This window comes from Eptatretus burgeri, chromosome 17 (genome assembly GCF_056783735.1).
Source record: "Eptatretus burgeri isolate ZD-2024b chromosome 17, Ebu_testis_v1, whole genome shotgun sequence".
NCBI classification, from domain to species: Eukaryota; Metazoa; Chordata; class Myxini; order Myxiniformes; family Myxinidae; genus Eptatretus; species Eptatretus burgeri.
This window is the reverse complement of record NC_140977.1, coordinates 9,084,371-9,104,883: the sequence shown is the minus strand read 5'-3', so window position 1 is coordinate 9,104,883 and position 20,513 is coordinate 9,084,371. Positions and strand designations below refer to the sequence as shown.

The following is a 20,513-nucleotide window of genomic DNA, read 5'->3' as shown; positions in this document are numbered from 1 at the left end:
TGAGGATTAAATGCTTTTCACTAAATGAATGCCGTGTCTCGGTTACGCATATTTTACATGTGTTGGGATATTTAAGGACCTGTAAAAGGTTGTTGGTGTTTTTAAAAATATATTTTTAACTTGCCGGTGGAGTCTGCTCGGTTCGTGGCTTCCTGTTCACGGTGACCCAGATGACTTTGCCCTCACCGCAGCAACCTTTCTCGTGCATGCTCCGATCATTTTGTTTTGTTCCTCGAGCAACACCATGGCGACGTTTTAACTGCTTTTCACCTCATTCCTTCACAATCGCAGCTTTAATAGTTTATCTCAAGTTTAATACCATCTTTCAACAGCTTGCAGGTGCATATTTTGCACTTTCAATTTTGCAGGTTTGCACAGGAATCGTGACTTGCTTGGGATGACGGCAATAACTTCTTTTCTCTTGGTCGAAACACATGTGTCTTTGACGTACCATCAGAAGTCAATGCCAATCTTTGCCTTTTGAACTTTTTCTGTAGTTTTGGCAAAGCAACTTTTTACCTTCTCCACTAAAAGTTGTGGCTGGAGGTTATGTCTCCACTCGTATCTGTTTGTTTGTCTGTCTGTCTGTGAGCAGGATATCTCAAAATGTTGTGGATGGATTCGGCCGGAATTTGGTGGACAGGTTAAGTGTCTTACAAGAACGAATTGATTAGATTTTGGTGAAGATCCAGATCCGGGTATTAGAATTTTTAAAAGTGATTCTTCACCATTGAGAGATTGGGCCAACAACGATGTACAGCACGATATCTCAAAAAGTTGTGGACGAGTTATGACAAAACTTGGTGGATGAGTTGGTCGGTGACAAGAATAAGCCGATTAAACTTTGGTTCAGGTTTGGATCCAGATCCGACCTGTCGGTGGGATACAAAATGTAAACTATTCATTCTGGCGGAGGTATGCGCTCCACTGAGTGCTGTTCTTTCTGAATGCCTTTCCTCTTCAGGTTTGGGTTGGTGAAGCAACCAATTTTTTTCAACCAAATGCTGAGAAATATTTGGAATCATTTCTGCTTTTCACGTAACACAAAACACACCAACACAAACAGACTTTCAAACTCACAGCACATTCAAAGTGACACATGTAACTTACATACGAACATGACACATGTTTGTGACATGTCATGACACATGAACAGAACATGACAACAAGCTTGTCTCACCATCCTCATCATTGATTGAGGTCCCTGGAGTTATTTGTCATTTTGGTCCTTTGCTCTGCTAACCATTGTGGGAAATATGCTGAATGGATGTTTCAGGCATTGGCCCTTTTGATTTTAAGATGTGTCTGAAATGCCACTTCTCCTTACCTCCCACGGCAATTCACATACCACTCTCAATATTTGGTGAAGAAAATTTCACTGTTCTTGTTTTTTTTTCGACACAGACCTGTTATTGTTGTTATAAAGACAAGTTTTTCATTTGTGAGGCAACTATTGTGATTAGTTATAGATTCTCCCAAGTCCATGCATTTGATGTAAGATCTAATTACTGTCAGATTGGAGCAAGTTCAGAACCATGAGTTAAATAAGCCAGGTAATGAAGATTCTTCCAAATGTGACCCACGAGCAAATGAAATAGAAGATGATGATATCGCAGTGCAGAACAGTATGGATTAAGAAAAGGAAACCGCACCTTCTTACATGTTATTGCCAAGAAGAATCATTGTAATAAGTTGGAAAGAATGAAAATCGACTGAGCACGTACAGTATGTACATTGGCAGGTATAACCATCGCAAAGAAGCATCCGATCTGTAATATTTGGCCATGTTGAGTGTCTCCCCAATCTCCAAAACACAATACTGCCGGACCCTGACGTTCACGGGGTTGGGGGGGGGGGTGAGGAGTACGTTCCTGGAAAATTCTGTGAATGTCGGGGCATTGTTTCAATGGGTAAAAGGGAGATAGGTTCCCCGCGGTTCATGATTTGTGAAGAATACCGCAAATGTAAACACCGCGAATGTTGCAGTATTGTTTTTAATGGAAAGGGGGAACGTTCCCGGCGGTTTATGATTCGTAAGCCAGAATTTTAAAAGTTTTAAATTATTTTCGAAGGCAAATGCACATGGTTAAGTTCATAAAAAATGCTTCCAAAGAAAAAATAAAAACGACAACACCAGGTACCATTTCCAATGTTTTTATTGAAGGAATGCAATTACAGTTTATTAAAAGGACTTTACAAACCGCACCAGAATGGTGAAAAAAAAACAACAACAATAACAGCAGGTATATTCAGGTTCCCTGTGTATTTTCGTTCATTTTTCGTGGAGATTTGCAACCAGCTGCATTTTTTGGGGGATTTGACCTGACAACACCAAAACCAATGTTTCCATTTGAAACAATCCATTTTTCGGCCGCCATCTTGGATTTCAAAATTGCCACCGTTTCATACCGATTTCAGTTAATATCTTGAAAAGTAAGCAAGATATTGTGTTTATTTCAATGGATATATCCACATTTTTGGGGTCGAGGAAAATGTTGGTGCAAGCAAAAATTGGCTGTGATGGCAGCCATCTTTGATAAGCCGCCATTTTGGATTCCAAGATGGCCACCACTGAAAAAGCAATCCCATGACCATAATTTTCACCTCCAGCTTGGCAATACGCTGTTGATATGGTGATTTTTCAACCAGTGTTAGCTACTTAGAGGGGTTAAGAAAATGATGGTGTGACAAGAACAATTTTCAATAGATCGAAAGAATGTGAACATTACATTAATTTTATCAGAAATTTGTTTACTGTATTTTCAGGTTGTAGCCCATAATGACTGACCGGCCAATTCTTAGGAAGGAATCCACACCCAATGACTGGCAACTTTGCATCCTGTGCAAGAGTCATGATGCAGCAAAAGGAACTCTTGTTCAGCCACGCTTCCATCAGACAAGAATCTCTGCTTTTCTGTCAGATGGATAATGAGCAGCAGCTGTTTTCTGCCAGCACTGACAATGCTGGAAAGACTCTTCAGGATGATATAGAAAAGTCCAATGACCAACTGCTCAGAACTAGAATAAACTGTTGTATCTCGCCCAATGATGCCCATGCAATGTACATCAAGTATCATAAACCCTGCTGGACTAAACATGTTTTCCATGTTTTACGGGGTGAACTCACAGTTGAGAGACACAGAAAAAGATCGCCTTTTGCAATGGGCATGCTTGATTGAGTTGAGCCATGTCATTGGCATTCAAACAAGACACAAGGAATACCTCTCGATGGAGGATATTGAAACTACCGACACAAATATGCTGGGTGGTCCCGATGCCTTAAAAAAACCATGACTATCACCAACATATCGTCGATAGTGGTTGAAAGAGAAAATCCTGTCTGAGTTGCCGACTGTAGCTTCAGTTCTTTAAAAAACAGGAGAAAATCATCTGTACTCTACTCCCCAGAGGCTTGTAATGAAACACGAGTGCAATCAGCACTTGAAAGAGAGGAGGAGGAAATGAGTAATATGAATCTCATATACAAGGCAGCAGTTGTGATATGAAAGGCTATCACTGGTTTTGCAACAAAAACATCACTGGTGGCTCTTTGGGTAATATGCAAGTCACCAGCTTTGACAGTGATGTCCCTGCTGAACTGTATTCATTGATTCGCTGGGTTATGGTTGGACCAGTTTCCAAGCTACAGACGGAAAAGAGATCCCGCTTCGTTGATCTATCCGCGCTTACAGTGTGCCAAAACATGATGTATGGGTACAAATCAACACAACAGGTGCAAAACAAGCCAAAGGATTCTTCCACGGCATTTTGGGCTCCATACTACAGAGAAAATGCTCAGGTTAAAGGGCTGGCACTTACTGCACATCATGACACACAAAACAAATCACTGATTGAATTACTCAGTGCTCAAGGCTTTTGTATCCAATGCAATCATGTTCTTCAATTAGACTGCCATTTCTAATGCAGTTGTGGAAAACAGCAAGCTGACTTAAGCATTATATGTCGCACAATTTATAAAGACGGGAGCTTTTCCTTTCTTTGCTGCAGATAATGCAGACTTTGATGAAGATACCTCAGATGGTAAGGGTGCAACACATGGCACCATCATTGCCATGTACCAAAGAGTGACTGCAGATGGACAACCTTTAGCTCCACCACTTGACATTGTAGAATCGAAGAGCCTGACTATCACCATATCATGTTCCACTGTTAGAGTATAGTAAGCCCAAGCCACAGACAGTCAAGAGGGACACTGACTTCACTGTAAGCAAGACTGGCATCCCAGAAAAATACAAATTGACACACCTTGGATGGGTATTTGTATCCTTTCTTGCAAAGGCAAGAGATGGAGCAAGTAAGATACCTGGCTGGACAGGATTCAACTCATTGATTTCTTGAAGCCAACCTCAAATACATGTTGGTGCATTGCCTCTGCTTCCTGAAGAAGCACATGACAAGTCAACACTGCTGACTGTAATTGTGCAGGTCAATCAGTTAAGACACATGGCAGTTGGAGATTCTCATCCCACAATAATAACTTTTGATCTTGCATTGGATGAAAAAGTGGTGCAGCTGTGAGATGCCAGACCTGATCTGAAGGATAAAGTTGTTCCAAGGCTAGGGGAACTGCATGTTGTGATGGCTGCATTGAGGGCTATTGGCATATCCATGGAGAACTCTGGCATTGATGATGCTTGAGCTGAAGCTGACCTGGATGGCTCAGCCACAACAAGACAGATATTGAAGTGCACACACTACCAATGTGCACTTCGAGCTCACATCTATTCATACATGGCCTTGTACGATCTCGCTCTGGATGAATTCTTCAAACAATATCCTCATTTACGTGATTGTTGCTTGGAGACAGCAAATGCTGCAGCTGATGCCTGTGGTAAGGAGGATAAGAAGGAAAAGGTGGAATCAGTCAGAGAGGCAAAAACCTGTCTGGAAAAGGCTATGACATCAGACATTGTCACTGCATTTAACCTGTGGAAGGAAAAGCGATACAAATATGCAGTGTTTAGGGAAACCCTGAACTATTTGCAACATGTCGAGATAGTCCTGTTTTTTGTCGCGGTATCATGCAATGCAGATATGGAACTCCACCAAGCAGGAGGAGAGCTGCGAAACAAGATTTTCTTTTCCATCAACCACATAAAATACAAAAGACTCTTGACATGCTATCTTGCAGACATGAAGGATATCAAGGAGAAGCATCCAGGGACATGGAAGGAATTGGAGGGTGGCTGCTTGTCAGTTCGCAAGAATGATGTACCTTTCAGTTCCATTGGCATGGATCATGCCATTGAACATTTGAATAGGCAAATGAAAGCCAGATCAGGATTGGTTGGATTATCAAACAATGTCAATGCCAGACAGAGGTTTTTCTTTGCCACTCCAGAACTATCATGCATGTCAGCAAAATTCAAGACTGTTCTTCATTGAGGCGAACAGCCAATTGACTGAGCACCATGACCTTAGTCCAAGTGATGTGAAATAGGTGCACACAGCTGCAGACAAAATAAAGAATGCAATTCTTGTACATGGGAACCCTTTTGCAGTTGAAGGGGACAAGCTGTACAACATGATTACCCTGGCTTATGTTCCTGATGAGTATGTGGAGCAGATACTAAATGCAAATGACAGTGGTCAAAAGTTGTGTGAAGAATTTGTGGAAGACACGATAAATGGTGATACAAGCCTTTGGGCTAAGGTCACAAAAGTAGGGAACAGAATGTTTCTCTCTGAGAACAAAACAATGTCCAGTAACCTGCATGACAAGACAGTATATCTGAAGGAGACAAAAAATCTGTATGCAAGACTTCTGATGCTTGCAAAATCCAGCAGAGACATAGATCTAAAACATGCCATTGGAGACCATGAATTCACCCTTGCACCAAGAGCACCGTTTTCACCTGATGGTAAAAGTCTGATCTAACAGATTACCTTGCAATGAAAGTGATGATGTACAACAAGGACTCACCAAAACTTATTGTTGTGTCTGCATCTGGGTGCACAAGAAGCAACAGCAATATAGCATTTGAGAACAACAACCACAAAGAGGCTGACACCTTCCGATCCATCATGCAGTGTTGGCATCCCACAGAAATCCACCTGATGCAGAAATCATGTTCTCACCAGAAACTGATGTGCTTGTACTTGTAGTTGCCAACTATCACCTTTTCCTCAGAAAAAACATCCATTTCAATGGTGTCTGGGATCATTGACATGTAGCCTATTGCTGCAGCACTTGGAGTTCAAAGAGCATAGGCACTGCCTGCATTGCATGCCTTCTCAGGAGCTGACACTATTGGGAAATTCAACCGAATCGGCAAAGCGACATGGCTCAAAGTCTTCATGAAAGCAGGTGATGATGTCATTGAAGCTTTTCAGCAGCTCATGGATGATGATGGTGTCAGTTAGCAACAGTTGGCTGGACTTGCATATTTTGTGTGTGAGGTATATTGCCCTCAGAGAATTCACATCGAGAGAATTCCAGACTTACGATGGTATCTCTTCTGCAAACACATGGTGGAAAGTGACAGACTGCCACCAACAATGGGAGCATTGAAGCAGAATATTTTTAGAGTTCATGTCCAGACTAGAGTGTGGGGTCAAGCTAGTATTGCATATCAGACCTTCATAGATCCACTGAAGAATTTATTCTTCCAAGACGCCAATGGAATCTTATGCCCCATACTACAGATGATCTTCCTGCACCAAACGCCATAATTGAGATGGTTTCTTGTCACTGCAAGGGCGATTGCTCAACACACAGGTGTGGTTGCAGGTCACACAATCTTGCCTGCACAGACCTCTGTTCATGCAACACTGAATGCCAAAATGATGACGACTCCGTCAGTATTCCTGTGTGAAATGACAGTTCAGAAAATGGCAATTGAACTAAAACAGTTTGGTCCAGCGAATATGATTTCTATTGATTGATTCCAGTGTCACAGTTTGTATGTTCATTTGGTACATTTTGCAGAATATTCTTGTCAGATATCATAAAGTGAAGGAAGTTTTTATCTGAGAAGTTGACAATGCACCAGCCATAAACCATAAAGTCGGTGCTCGATGCCTGCACTATACAAACATGTACTTCATGCCACACGTTCTGTCAACAGGCATACATGGTAATGACCTGTTGCCACAAAATAGCTGTAAGTGAAACAGAAATAACTACTGGTGGGCAAATATCGTAGGTTGCAGCAAGCCAACACCAAAACTTTTTCAAATAGCTCCACCAACACTTTCCTTGACTTTGAAAATGTGGAGCCCCCGAGGCCACTCGGTTCACAATTCTTATGCTGCAAGTAAGTTGTCGACCAAAATAGATTTTGAATGGTGACCATCGTGGATAATAAGACAACCTGCATTTTGAATTCTTGCATAATTTCAATTTTATGTCAATACATGCATCAATTTCTTCAGCTTCAAATGTTACGTTCTTATCACTACGAATTGTGTTCCAATTTTAACACAATAATTGATACAATAACAAACAAAAAAGGTTTTTTTATGTCAGCCATCTTGAATTCCAAGATAGCTGCCATCAAAATCCATTTCTACTTGCACCATCATTTTCCTCCACCCCAAAAATGTGGGTATAGCCATTGAAATCATTTTCGTATCTTGCTTAGTTTTTGAGTTATTAATAAAAACAGCAACTAAATGGTGGCCATTTTGTAATCCATGATGGTGGCTGAAAAAGTATTTGATGCAAATGGAAACTATGGTTTATGTATTTAGTGGACCAAGGGCTTTCCAAAAATTGGAATAGTTACAAATCTTCATCGATATTGAATGAAAGTTTGGCTCTTAACATCATGAAACTGACTATACAACCCGATGTGAGTGCAGAATTAAACTTATAACGTCATCAGTCATGTGATCTGGTGCCCATATTGGATTGAAAATAAAAACGTTTAAGAAAATCTTCTTCTCCGGAACCGTGAAACAGATCGATGCGAAACCTTATACACATGATCGACTTGTCATAGGGAGTACAGTTTGAATTTTTTTTCTTCATATTCACCGTCATTGACGCAATCTAGTCTGATTGTGCACAAAAGTGGTCTTTAAATATACCAATATAATCAATCAATAATCAATAAAGCTATGGATAATGTCAATTTATGTGATGTAATCGGTGCATGGATGATACGGGTACGTGGGCTGTAACAGCAGTGGGCCATCATAGTTGCGTGTTCACTGTTCAGTTAACGATGGGTATTTTTGTTCAGAATGAGCATGCGAAGCGAGTTTTTTTGGAGTTCAAGTGTCCTGTTATGGCCCTTACCATGGACATTCAGTGAAGCACTATTCTGATTGTTTTATTGTCGGGGATGGGAATAGAACCTAGACGAGACAGCTGAAAGTCAGTGTGCGACCTCTGCAGCATCCTGTCAAACCTCAAAGACCAATAATGAGGTGAATTAAATTGCATTTTAATCTCAAAATGTAAATTGATTCTCCAGGGCTCATCATTGGAGTCTCTCTGAAACATGAAATGTTGTGATGGATGGTCTCTTTATATCAAATATTTTTCAGTTTTGTTCACATGTGGCATCATAAAAAGTATGAGTGGCGTCTCAATGAAGTAAGAAGCAATCCAATCGGGTGTTTGCAAACTCCAACAACGATTTTGATTTACTGTATAGGAAGACCCCGACATTCGTGGGGGGATACGTTCCTGAAAAATGCCACGAATGTCAAATCTGCGAATATCAGGGCATTGTTTCAATGGAAAAAGGAGGGACAGGTTCCATGTGGTTCATGATTAAGAAGGGAAAATCAAAAATCCCATGAAAAACGATGACTACGCCCATGACACATTTTATGAACCGCGAATACGCAGGGTCCACCCACAGACATTGGGGTCCGACAGTCCTTCAAAAAAAAGTGAATAGTTCAGTAATAAGTGAGAAATGAATGCCACAAAAGTACAATTTGTAACTTCTTTTGTAAAAACTGCAACAAGTTTCAATGAAAACCACACTTACGAATGTTTGGATGGACCAGTTCACTCAGTAATAAAGCTTCATAAAAGAGCTGCAAAAGAAGAATGAAAAGTAATGATTAAGGAAATAAACTCATTCAATAAGCTGTATAAAGGTTAACAACCCACAATGACAACCACAAAATTGTAACTCACACCGAGAGAGACTCAACATCCTCGGGGGACAGCATGCTCCATCACAGACAAATATCTAAACTGTATAAGTTCAGCAGACTAAACACCGTCATCTTAACAATCAGACAAACTTACAAATAATGTCGTGTACTCCTGCGCAATCTTCACTGCAACCTGAAAGAAGAAGAGTTTAACCCTTCAATTTTTGAGTGAGCTATCTAGCACACAGCCATCCCTCTTTATCACACAATACACATTACTTTCCATTGTCATTGGATTTACTCATATCATGGAATCTTCTACAGCAATAATGTGGGGCCTGTACGTCTCGAGATACGCATCCTTCATCTAAACCGAAATAAAGGAGACAAATGGAGATGCAGGAGAATCTTCAACTCCCTTTGCCATCGTTCTTCTTCCAAGTCTCCCTCTGTTGTATTCCTCTGCCATGCTGTCTGTGTTTTCTTGCTTTCCATTGTGTTCTTTCTGAACTGTTTTGATTTGTTCTGTGTTTATGCTCTTCCATGAGCTGTGGTCTTGCTCAAAAAAACTGAAAGGAAAGAACAGGAAATGTATGCTTGTACCTTTTTGTCAGAGTAAACGTTCCTTGCTTCCAATATGATTCCAAAGCATCCTTTTCCAAGTTTAGAGGAAACCTCCCAGTGCCAAACCTGATAACAAAAGCAAAAACATGGAGTTTCACAACAGTACTTCTGGATTACTCTTGTGGCATGCTTACAGACTAAGCAGATGATCTGGTGCATCCTACATGCACACATAATAACGATAAGCTCCATATACCAGACTGTAAAAGTGTAAATTTTCACGCTGAGCAAAGTGAAAACGTGTTTGTGACATTTGAAATTTTGCGGAGAGGGCGGAAGACACAACCTCAATGATCTTAACCAAATTAAACCACAGTGAATGTTTACATTGGGAGAAAATAACTTGCAATGTAACCAGAACTAAAGAGAAACAGGCAAGAAAACACACTTTATTAAAAAATAAATTAAGATTTACATCCTCTGCATAAATCATACGGAATGAATGAAGAAATGTACGGAATCAATGTGGCACTGCTTTAACCAAGCTTGTAGGTTTCTAGAAACATCGAAGTTCATCTGCTTTTAAAATTTGCTTCAAATGATGAAGCAACTTTTATGTTGATTTGTGGACGCTGAAGTACCATACTGTAGTTGCGAAACGCGTCAACCTACTCCACACGTGCTGGCCAAGTGTGTTGCTTGCAACTCAATGCAGCACAATGTTAAATTTAAACGTCCAGCACGTGCATTATTTGTACCATCTGGTACTGTCATCTGATAATCTCTCGAGAAAACAACCAAAAACAAATATATTCGCACATTGTAAAATTCATGCTTCTCCATTATCATGTGAAATGCGTGGATATTGATGTGCTGCAAAAATGTCCACTTTCATCTATATGTATGTATGTGTGTATATATATATATATATATATATATATATATATATATATATATATATATATATATATATATATATATGTGCAATCCTGTGTCTTGCTTACCTGGCACTTGACAACATTAACCACCTGATCACCCTCCTTTTCATTTTCATCAGTCTCAATGCCCTTATCTTCCTTCAGCTGATTATCCTCATCATCTTTCATGTCCGCTCATTCTTTCAATTCTTCACTGTCCTCCTCTTGAATAACACTGAGATGACATCCTGCAAAGATGAGATGATATCCACATTAAACAGATATTGTGACAGACAATCATCAATGGCGAGAACAACATCGTGTTCAGATGTGTGCACTCTGGAAATTATGTCTTCAGTTTCATCAATTACCGGCTTGTTCTTCTTCTTGACCAGCCATTTCTTCTTATACCATGTCCTCGAGGAAAGGCTCAAGGGCTCATAGAACATGCAAGATTTGCACAAGTCTTTCAGGAACTTGTTGGCCAGGCCTGACATGATTAGAGTTGGTGAAGGCAGGAATTTGTTCAGGGTGCTGGCGAAAACTTAGCAACTCTTAGTGAAAGATACTGAGTGATCTTTCACGAGCCCCCCAACTAATGCTACCAGACGGGGCACCCAACGTAACGTCCAGTTGAGGAACCGCACGGTTGTGATGCAATGCCCTACCTGCGAGGCACCAATCCGAGTTCATTAAACATGGATGGAATCAACAGATCGTTGATCGAAGTGATATAACCGTCGTTGAAAGTGAGAAGAAGCTTACGTTTCGGGTGTTAACCCTTCATCAAAGCCAAAAGAGTCGGACAAAATCTACACCAGTCCTCACTAGCAAGATTAATTTGTGATTCAACAGTCTGCTCAGGGTCAGGTATATTTGCTTCATCTGCACTACCCTGTCGGACACATGTAGAAACAACAGTGATAAAGATAAATTTACGAATCGGGGGATTCTGTTCAGGCAAAGGATGAAGGAACAAGAGCGAGAATTGCTTTGCAATACATATCCCCTCGTGCTGTGATATTTTCTAAATCCTAAAAGGACATAATTCTGTGAAAAATTGATGAAACGCTCTGAAACTCGAACTTGTTTGTTGTCCCCTCCAGGCTTCCCTCCAGGCCTTCAAAACAACTCTTCACCACCACCTCTTATCTAACCCCATCCAAAACCTCGATCTTTTCTACCCCCGTTAATCCATCCAAAACCCACCTCCTTCAAATTCCCTGCTTTCCTTCCTGAAAGTCCCTGTGGTGTCCATCTTGTACACCCCTTGTTCACCGCCCCATCCCTCTCCCTTCCACAGATCTCCTAATGTCTCTGCTCCCCACTGTTTTGTCCTTCCCTCTCCCGCCCCTCGTCTCATGCCCCGTTGCTGTGCGTTGTGTGTAAGCTCTCATACGAGACTCGACATTGTATAAAAAGATTTTTTCAAAACTTCTTCTGTAACTTGTCATACTGAAGCCATGTACCAACTTGCAGTTGGAGATATTAAAGGGTGTGTGAAAAAATTCTGAAAAATCACAGGTGGGACGGATGGACGGACAGCAAACCTATGGTCCTCTCCAGTTAAACCAGTAGGGGACAGATAATTGTGGACAGAACAAATGCACCTCACACTGTATTGGACAACAATAAATCGAGAAAGTTTGTGGATGGGTATCAAAGAGGATATTTTAGAACGAGACATAACATGGCAAGCATATTATAAAAACCGTGTTCTTCTTGATCTCATTACATGTAATTCTGTTTTGATCACATTATTGGAAGGAATGAGCTGCTTTGGAGAAGGCTCATCAAAGAACAATCAAAAAGTTTTCAGGACAGGTTTGAATGATGAGATAGAGAGAAGAAGAGGAGAGGAGAAAGAGGAGGAGAAGATGTGAAGACGTGGAGAAGAATCGACGGAGGATGGGAGAAGGAGGGGAGGATTATGAAGATTAGGATGAGGACGAAGAGGAAGCAGAGGAAGATGTTACATTGGAGATGATAAGAAAAAAATATCAAGAAAACCAAATATTGTTCAGTGGACAGAAAACCTCCATCGTGGTAATCGCCCACTCCATCCCAAGCCTATTGACCCGCAGCTTCAAAGCCTGTACTCCGGACTCACCTTCCTTCTCAGCGAGGCAGTGCTTTAACGCCTCGGTGCTCACGTTTTTACACATGCATTCATACAGTACATGAGGTGAAAGGCACAGCACTCTTTCAGCACATCAGGGTGAGAGGCAAGGTCTGCCTTCAACTTTTCGTCTGTGAGAAACACAAAAACAATCAATTTGGGAGCATCAACAAGCATGCAAATGGTTAAGGTGAGATATCAAAAGAGCAATTGTGTGAACCACCACTCATAAGAAGAAAATACAGTTGCATCACTCTCTGCTGCAATGGAATCGGTCAGTGGCTGGCATATTAAATGGACCATGTCATTCAATCATGAATAATCTCATGTCTTCTGTCTTCTGCAGACACATTTGTTTCACCCACAATGTGACACGTGGACTGGTCTCTCCTTCCATCTGCATCCATCTCTGCAGCAGATACTCTTTCTTCTTGTGATCGTAACAATGGTGTTGTCTTGAGCATTAAATTGCTTGCTCTCCGAAGAACAGTGACACTTGTGGTCCACTCGACGAGGCAGGATTTCGACTGCATTTTATCACCTCGTACTAAATTTTCATTAAAATCCCTCGGTCTGACAGGATGGCCTGGAGTAGAGGTACGCAGACTCTCCTCTGAGGTGTCTTGCCTGTCTTTGAATCCCGACCGACCTGTAAACTGTCATCCGGGTGTTTCGCAGGGTGATTTATCAGTGCGTGTGCTATCCCTTGGATGGATGTCAAACTGGTCTGTCAGTATTCGTTGGTGGACGTCAAAGACCGCACGGTGTCTTTCGTGGAGTCGTGAGCTATCATTGGCACCTTGAACAAATTATGAATTCCTGCTCTCGCCAAAAGAGGGCACTGTTTCAGCGGCACAGCCCCGCCCGCAGCCTTGTGCTGAAAATGAACGAAGAGTAAGAAGATTAAAATTCCTGCATGCTCTCTCACCATCATCATCTCTCACCATCATCATCTCATCTCTCACCATCATATTGGCAGGTGACATCACCGATCCAGAGGTTGGCTATTATGCTGCCGCATTCAAATATTTATTGAGTCCCCCAAAGCAGCTCACCCATTCCATCATCTTGTGTGTTCATTTTATTACCTGCTTTCCTCTTCGTCAATCAATCCTACCAGTCAGTACTGTGGGACCCTGACATTCGCCATTCGCGGACCCTGCGTATTTGCGGTGACCTCCTTCTACATTTGCGACCCTGTGCAGTATTGGCAGTTTTTGCGCATGCAAAAACACATCTTCCACCAGCTAAGCATGCAGCAGCTGTGCTTATGCAAAAAACATCTTCCATGAGCATCACGTATGACCTGCTTCTGCATTCATGGCCCTGTGCTTCACGCTTTCAGGGTTTTTCATGGGCACATAAAAATTTTGTAAAACGTTTGGTGCCAGCACGAGTGATGTGATTGCGGCTACGAGTGATGCGCTGAGCACTGCGGGTACGAGTGGCCCCAGTCAATTCTGAGTGAGCAGGGGATGGTTTGACCACTTCAAAAAGCATTAAAGTCTCCACAATGCCAAACTGCAGGAGAGCATGCCTCTGTGGAGCACGAGGCGGCCAAAACATTCCCTGCTCAACTCTCGCAACCCATCAAGAAGGGGTACCTGCCAGAGCAGATGTTCATTGATGACAAGACAGGCCTGGTTTAGCAAAAAATGCCAACACAAACTTTTATCTCGAAGCGTGAGCGGACAGCATCGGGGTTCAAGGCAGCAAAGGAACGAGAAATTCTTCTCTTCTGCACAAATGCAAAACGGGACTGGAAAACGAAGCCCATGATGCTCTCAAGAGCAAGAGTAAACGCCCACTGCCTGTGTTTCTTTTGGGGGCGGGGCGACTGGAAAGGTGCGGGGAACTGCAGCAATTTTCATGGAATGTTTCCACAACTGTTTCGTCTCTCAGGTGGAGAGGTATCTGATGGGAGAAAAAAAAAACTTGCGTTCGAGGTTCTCCTGCTTGTCTCTAACGCTAATGCACCCCCCCCGGGTATCTGAAGATGGCTCTCCCGAACGTCAAGGTGATATTCCTGCCGCCCAACACCACCTCCATGATCCAGCTGCTCGACCAAGGGGTAATCTCCCCTTTCAAAACTTACTTTACCCGCCGCACCGTTCACCACCTTTTGGATGCGATGGACTCTGACACAGAGCTCACTGTTGAGCAGTGTTGGAAACAGTTCAACACAGCCCACTGCATCGGTGCCATCAAAGAGTTACTGAACGAGGTGAGAGCCTCCATCATCAACACCTGTTGGCAAAACTTGTGGCCTCAAGCAGTGAAGAACTTCACAGGCTTTCCCACCAACACAGAGAAGAGCAATTAAATTTCTGGGTTGGCATGGCAGGTGGGAGAGGAATGGTTTGACGACATGGATCCTGAGGAGTTGGATGATCTTATCGCCTCACATGCAGAGGAGCTCACTGATGAGGAGTTGGACGCCATTATCAAGTTTTCCTCGGAGCAGGAGGATCGTGACTAGGAGGAAGTGGTGTCAAGGTCCAACCCAACGGTCAACTGCCTCGGTGACGTGCTGTGGGACACGCAGGCAATTGCTGACAGGCTGCAAGACGCCGATGCGGTCATGGAGCCTTACCTCAAGTTCAAGAGGGGGTTGGATGATGGGATGCTCCAATGCAAGAAGCGACATCGAAACCTCACCTGCATCGGCTTCAGTACCCTCACCTACATTCCTTTCGGTTTAAGACTCATCAGCACGCTCACCTGCATTGTCTTCAGAGGAGTTCAATGAGTTCACTGGATTTTTATTCATCATTTGAAAAGTTGTGTTTGTGGAAAGAAAAATTTAAAACGGTACTCATCAGGTTCACGATGTTAAAAGCCAAACTTTCGTTCAATATCGATGGAGATTTGTAACTATTCCCATTTTTGGAAAGCCCTTGGTCTGGTATTGACTTGTTGCAACCTACTATATTTGCCCACCAGTAGTTCTTTCTGTATCACTTACAGCTATTTTGTGGCAACAGGTAATGACCATGCACACCTGCTGACAGAACGTGTGGCATGAAGTACATGTTCGTGCAGTGCAGGGCATCGAGCACCCACTAAAGTGGCTTTATGGCTGGTGCATTGTCAACTTCTAAAACAAAAACTTCCTTCACTTTATGATATCTGACAAGAGTATTCTGCAAAATGTACCAAATCAACATACAAACTGTGACACTGGAATCAATCCATAGAAATCATATTCACTGGACCAAACATTTTTTGTTCAATTGTCATATTCTGAACTGTCATCAAAAACAGGAATACTGAGGGAGTCGTCATCATTTTGGCATTCATTATTGCATGAACAGAGGTTTGTGCAGGCAAGATTGTGTAACCTGCAACCACACCTGTGTGTTGAGCAATCGCCCTTGCAGTGACAAGAAACCATCTCAATTGTGTCGTTTGGTGCAGGAAGATCATCTGTAGTATGGGGTATTAGATTACCATTAGCGTCTTGGAAGAATCCATTCTTCAGTGGATCGACAAAGATCTGATGTGCATTACTGGCTTGACCCCACACTCTAGCCTGGACATGGACTCTCAGAATATTCTGCTTCAATGCTCCCATTGTTGGTGGCATTCTGTCACTTTCCACCATGTGTTTGCAGAAGCGATACCATCGTAAGTCTGGAATGCTATCGATGTGAATTCCCTTGGGGCAATATACCTCACACACAAATTATGCAAGTACAGCCAACTGTTGCTCACTGACACCATCATCATCCATGAGCTGCTGAAAAGCTTCAATGACATCATCACCTGCTTTCATGAAGACTTTGAGCCATGTCGCTTTGCCGATTCGGTTGAATTTCCCAAGAGTGTCAGCTCCTGAGAAGGCATGCAATGCAGGCAGTGCCTATGCTCTTTGTCTTCCAAGTGCTGCAGCAGTAGGCTCCATGTCAATGATCCCGGACACTATTGAAATGGATGTTTTTTCTGAGGAAAAGATGATAGTTGGCAACTACAAGTACAAGCACATCAGTGTCTGGTGAGAAAAACATGATTTCTGCATCAGGTGGATTTTTGTGAGATGCCAACGCTGTATGATGGATCAAAAGGATGTCGGCCTCTTCGTGGTTGTTGTTCTCAAACACAATCGTTATATTGCTGTTGCTTCTTGTGCACCCAGATGCAGACACAACAATAAGTTTTGGTGAGTCGTTGTTGTACACAATCAATGTCATCGCAAGGTAATCTGTTAGATCAGACTTTGTCTTGTCATGCGAGAGGAATTTCTCGGCAAAGAAAAACCTCTGTCTGGCATTGACATTGTTTGATATTCCAACCAATTCTGATCTGGCTTTCATTTCCCTCTTCAGATGTTCAATGGCATGATCCGCACCAATGGAAGTGAAAGGTACATCATTCTTGCGAACTGACAAGTATCCCCCCTCCAGTTCCTTCCATGTCTCTGGATGCTTCTCCTTGAGATCCTTCATGTCTGCAAGATAGCGTGGCCAGAGTCTTTTGTATTGTGACGTCCACGGGACTTGAACAGTCCCGCCAACGTAGAATGAGCCGAAACGATGGAGGCGGTTTATTTATTTATAACCCAAACATGGCGGTTCTAATCGCTCGACCGCAAACGGGACGAGGAATGTGGCACGAGTCACTTTTCACTGAGTTGATGATGTTTATTTGTTTTTACTATTAACCAGAAATAACAAGACTCGGCAAGAAAAGGGATCCGCGGCGATTCGACGGGATGGTGTGGGATCGGGCGTGGGGAAAAACACAGACAATTCCAATGAATATACAGATCTCAAACCCTCTCAGGCGCCAAGCACACACACACACACACACACACACACACACACACACACACACACACACACACACACACACACACACACACACACACACACACACACACAAAACGTAGCTATTTCTGGTGGTCAGGCTGGACCGTGGTGTGGACGCAACTGTCCCTGGATCGGCGTCGGACGAGCTGGCCTTGCTCTCGTCAGGGGGGCAGGAGAAACCGTGGTGTTGTCGACCTCCTGGTCTTTGCCCAAGTCCGCTCACAGCCGCCAGGGAACCAGTTCTGGCGCCAAGTGGCGTGCAGGAGAGGGAGGCAGGTCCGCCCGCCTTCGACCCCGTACTCCGAGTCAGCAGAACCCCAGAGCCAACCAAGGTGAGGCACGAGGCTCAGCAAGGCTCCAAGACACGATGAAGAACACGATCGAATCAGCACAACAACAAGGACGCTCTCCGCGCAACAGCCTCCACACCAAAAAAACACGATCTTTTTGTCCCGATCTTCTTCTTCCTCTTCCTTTTCGACCCCGAACAGAACCTTTTTATCCTCCTGTCCTCGTCACTTCCAATCGAGCCGTTTATTGGCCCACCACCGTTGCCTTCTGCCAATCGTGACCACGGGGCGGAGCCATCCGCTGCACTGTCCTGTGACGTCACAGCCAGCCTCCAGAGAATACCAAAAGGGGTTTACGCAGACACACTTACCCTATCCCGTGTCCCTATCTAATTACGTGACAATTATCGTTTCCCCCCCCTTGAAGAAATGAACATTTACTAGACAACTTATCACCACTGAATTGCTACTTATTACATCGAGATCCTGGTAAACTCGAACAGCATGGCATACCTAATTAAACATCCTAATTACCCTTTGAATGCATACCCCCCCCCTCAAACGTAACAGTATTTTACGTGGTCGATGGAAAAGAAAAGCTTCTTTAGCTGTTCTCCTGCTGCTAGGTGGAGTTCCATAACTGCATTGCGTGATACCGCGACAAAAAACAGGACTATCTCGACACGTTGCAAATAGTTCAGGGTTGCCCAAAACATTGCATCTTTGGATCGCTTTTCCTTCCACAGATTAAATGCAGTGACAATGTCTGATGTCATAGCCTTTTCCAGACAGGTTTTTGCCTCTCTGGCTGATTCCACCTTTTCCTTCTTCTGCTCCTTACCACAGGCATCAGCGACAGCATCTGCTATCTTCAAGCAACAATCACGTTAATGAGGATATTCTTTGAAGAATTCATCCAGAGCGAAATCGTACAAGGCCATGTATGAATAGATGTGAGCTCGAAGTGCACGTTTGTAGTGTGTGCACTTCAATATCTGTCTTGTTGTGCCTGAGCCACATAGGTCAGCTTCAGCCAGAGCATCATCAATGCCAGAGTTCTCCATGGATACGCCAATAGCCCTCAATGCGGCCATCACAACATGCAGTTCCCCTCGCCTTGGAACAACTTTGTTCTTCAAATCAGGTCTCACATCTAACAGCTGCACCACTCTTTCATACAAAGCGAGATCAAAAGTTATTATTGTGAGATGAGAATCTCCAACTGCCATGTGTCTTAACTGATTGACCTGCACAATTACAGTCAGCAGTGTTGACCAGTCTTGGACTACTTGTGGAAGCAGAGGAAATGCACCAACATGTATTTGAGGTTGGCTTCAAGAAATCAATGAGTTGAATCCTGCCCAGCCAGGTATCTTACTTGCTCCATCTCTTGCCTTTGCAAGAAAGGATACAAATACCCATCCAAGGTGTGTCAATTGGTATTTTTCTGGGATGCCAGTCTTGCTTACAGTGAAGTCAGTTTCCCCTTGACTGTCTGTGGCTTGGGCTTACTATACTCTAACACTGGAACATGACATGGTGATACAGTCAGGCTCTTCGATTCTACAATGTCAAGTGGTGGAGTTAAAGGCTTTCCATCTGCAGTCACTCTTTGGTACACGGCAACGATGGTGCTATGTGTTGCACCCTTACCATCTGGGGTATCTTCATCAAAGTCTGCATTTTCTGCAGCAGAGAACAGAAAAGCTCCCTTCTTCATTAATGGTGGGACATAGACTCCTTCAGTCAGCTTGCTGTTTTCCACAATTGTTTTCCACATTAACAATTGCAGTCTCGAATCGAAGAACACGACTGTATTGGATACAAAAGCCTGGAGCACTGAGTAACTCAATCAGTGATTTGTTTCGTGTGTCATGATGTGCAGTAAGTGCCAGCCCTTTAACCTGAGCATTTTCTCGGGAGTATGGAGCCCGAAATGCCGTGGAAGAATCCTTTGGCTTGTATTGCACCTGTTGTGTTGATTTGTACCCATACATCATGTTTTAGCACACTCAGTGCGGATAGATCAACGATGCGGGATCTCTTTTCCGTCTATAGCTTGGAAACTGCTCCAACCATTACCCAGCGAATCATTGAATACAGTTCAGCAGGGACATCACTGTCAGAGCTGGTGACCTGCATATTACCCAAAGAGCCACCCGATGTTTTTGTTGCAAAAACAGTGATAGCCTTTCGTATCACAACTGCTGCCTTGTTTTTTGACATTCATATGACTCATTTCGTCCTCCTCACTTTCAAGTGCTGATTGCACTCGTGTTTCATTACAAGCCTGTGGGGAGCAGAGTACAGATGATTTTGTCCTGTTTTTTTAAAGAACAGAAGCTACAGTCGGCAACTGAAACAGGATTTTCTCTTTCAACCACTGTCGATGATATGGTGATAAATGTTTTTTTAAAGCATCGGGACCACCCAGCATATTTGTGTAGGTAGTTTCAATATCCTCCAGAGAGAGGTACTCCTTGTCTCGTTTGAATGTCAATGAGATGGATCAACTCAATCAAGCATACCCGTTGCAAAGGGGGATCTTTTTCTGTGTCCCCCAACTCGGAGTTCACCCTGTAAAACATGGAACACATGTTTAGTCCAGCAGGGTTTATGATACTTGATGTCTATTGCATGGGCATCATTGGGTGAGATACAACAGTTTATTCTAGTTCCGAGCAGTTGGTCATTGGACTTTTCTATAGCATCCCGAAGAGTATTTCTAACATTGTCA

General features: G+C 43.0%; 1 protein-coding gene across 4 annotated transcripts in view; it reads left to right on the top strand.

Annotated features, from left to right (window-relative positions):
- Positions 1–9,660, top strand: part of LOC147009258 (uncharacterized) — a 28,145-nt gene extending 18,485 nt beyond the window's left edge. For 2 of the 4 annotated variants that reach the window (XM_085862200.1, XM_085862201.1), the window contains exon 6: positions 965–9,660. In XM_085862200.1, coding sequence (XP_085718326.1) covers positions 965–1,042 — 78 coding nt within the window. In that variant the 3' untranslated portion in view covers positions 1,043–9,660. Of the gene's footprint in view, positions 1–368 lie in introns of all 4 variants that reach the window. The other 2 variants (XM_085862202.1, XM_085862203.1) reach the window with 2 other exon arrangements.
- Positions 9,661–20,513: the final 10,853 nt, after the last annotated feature.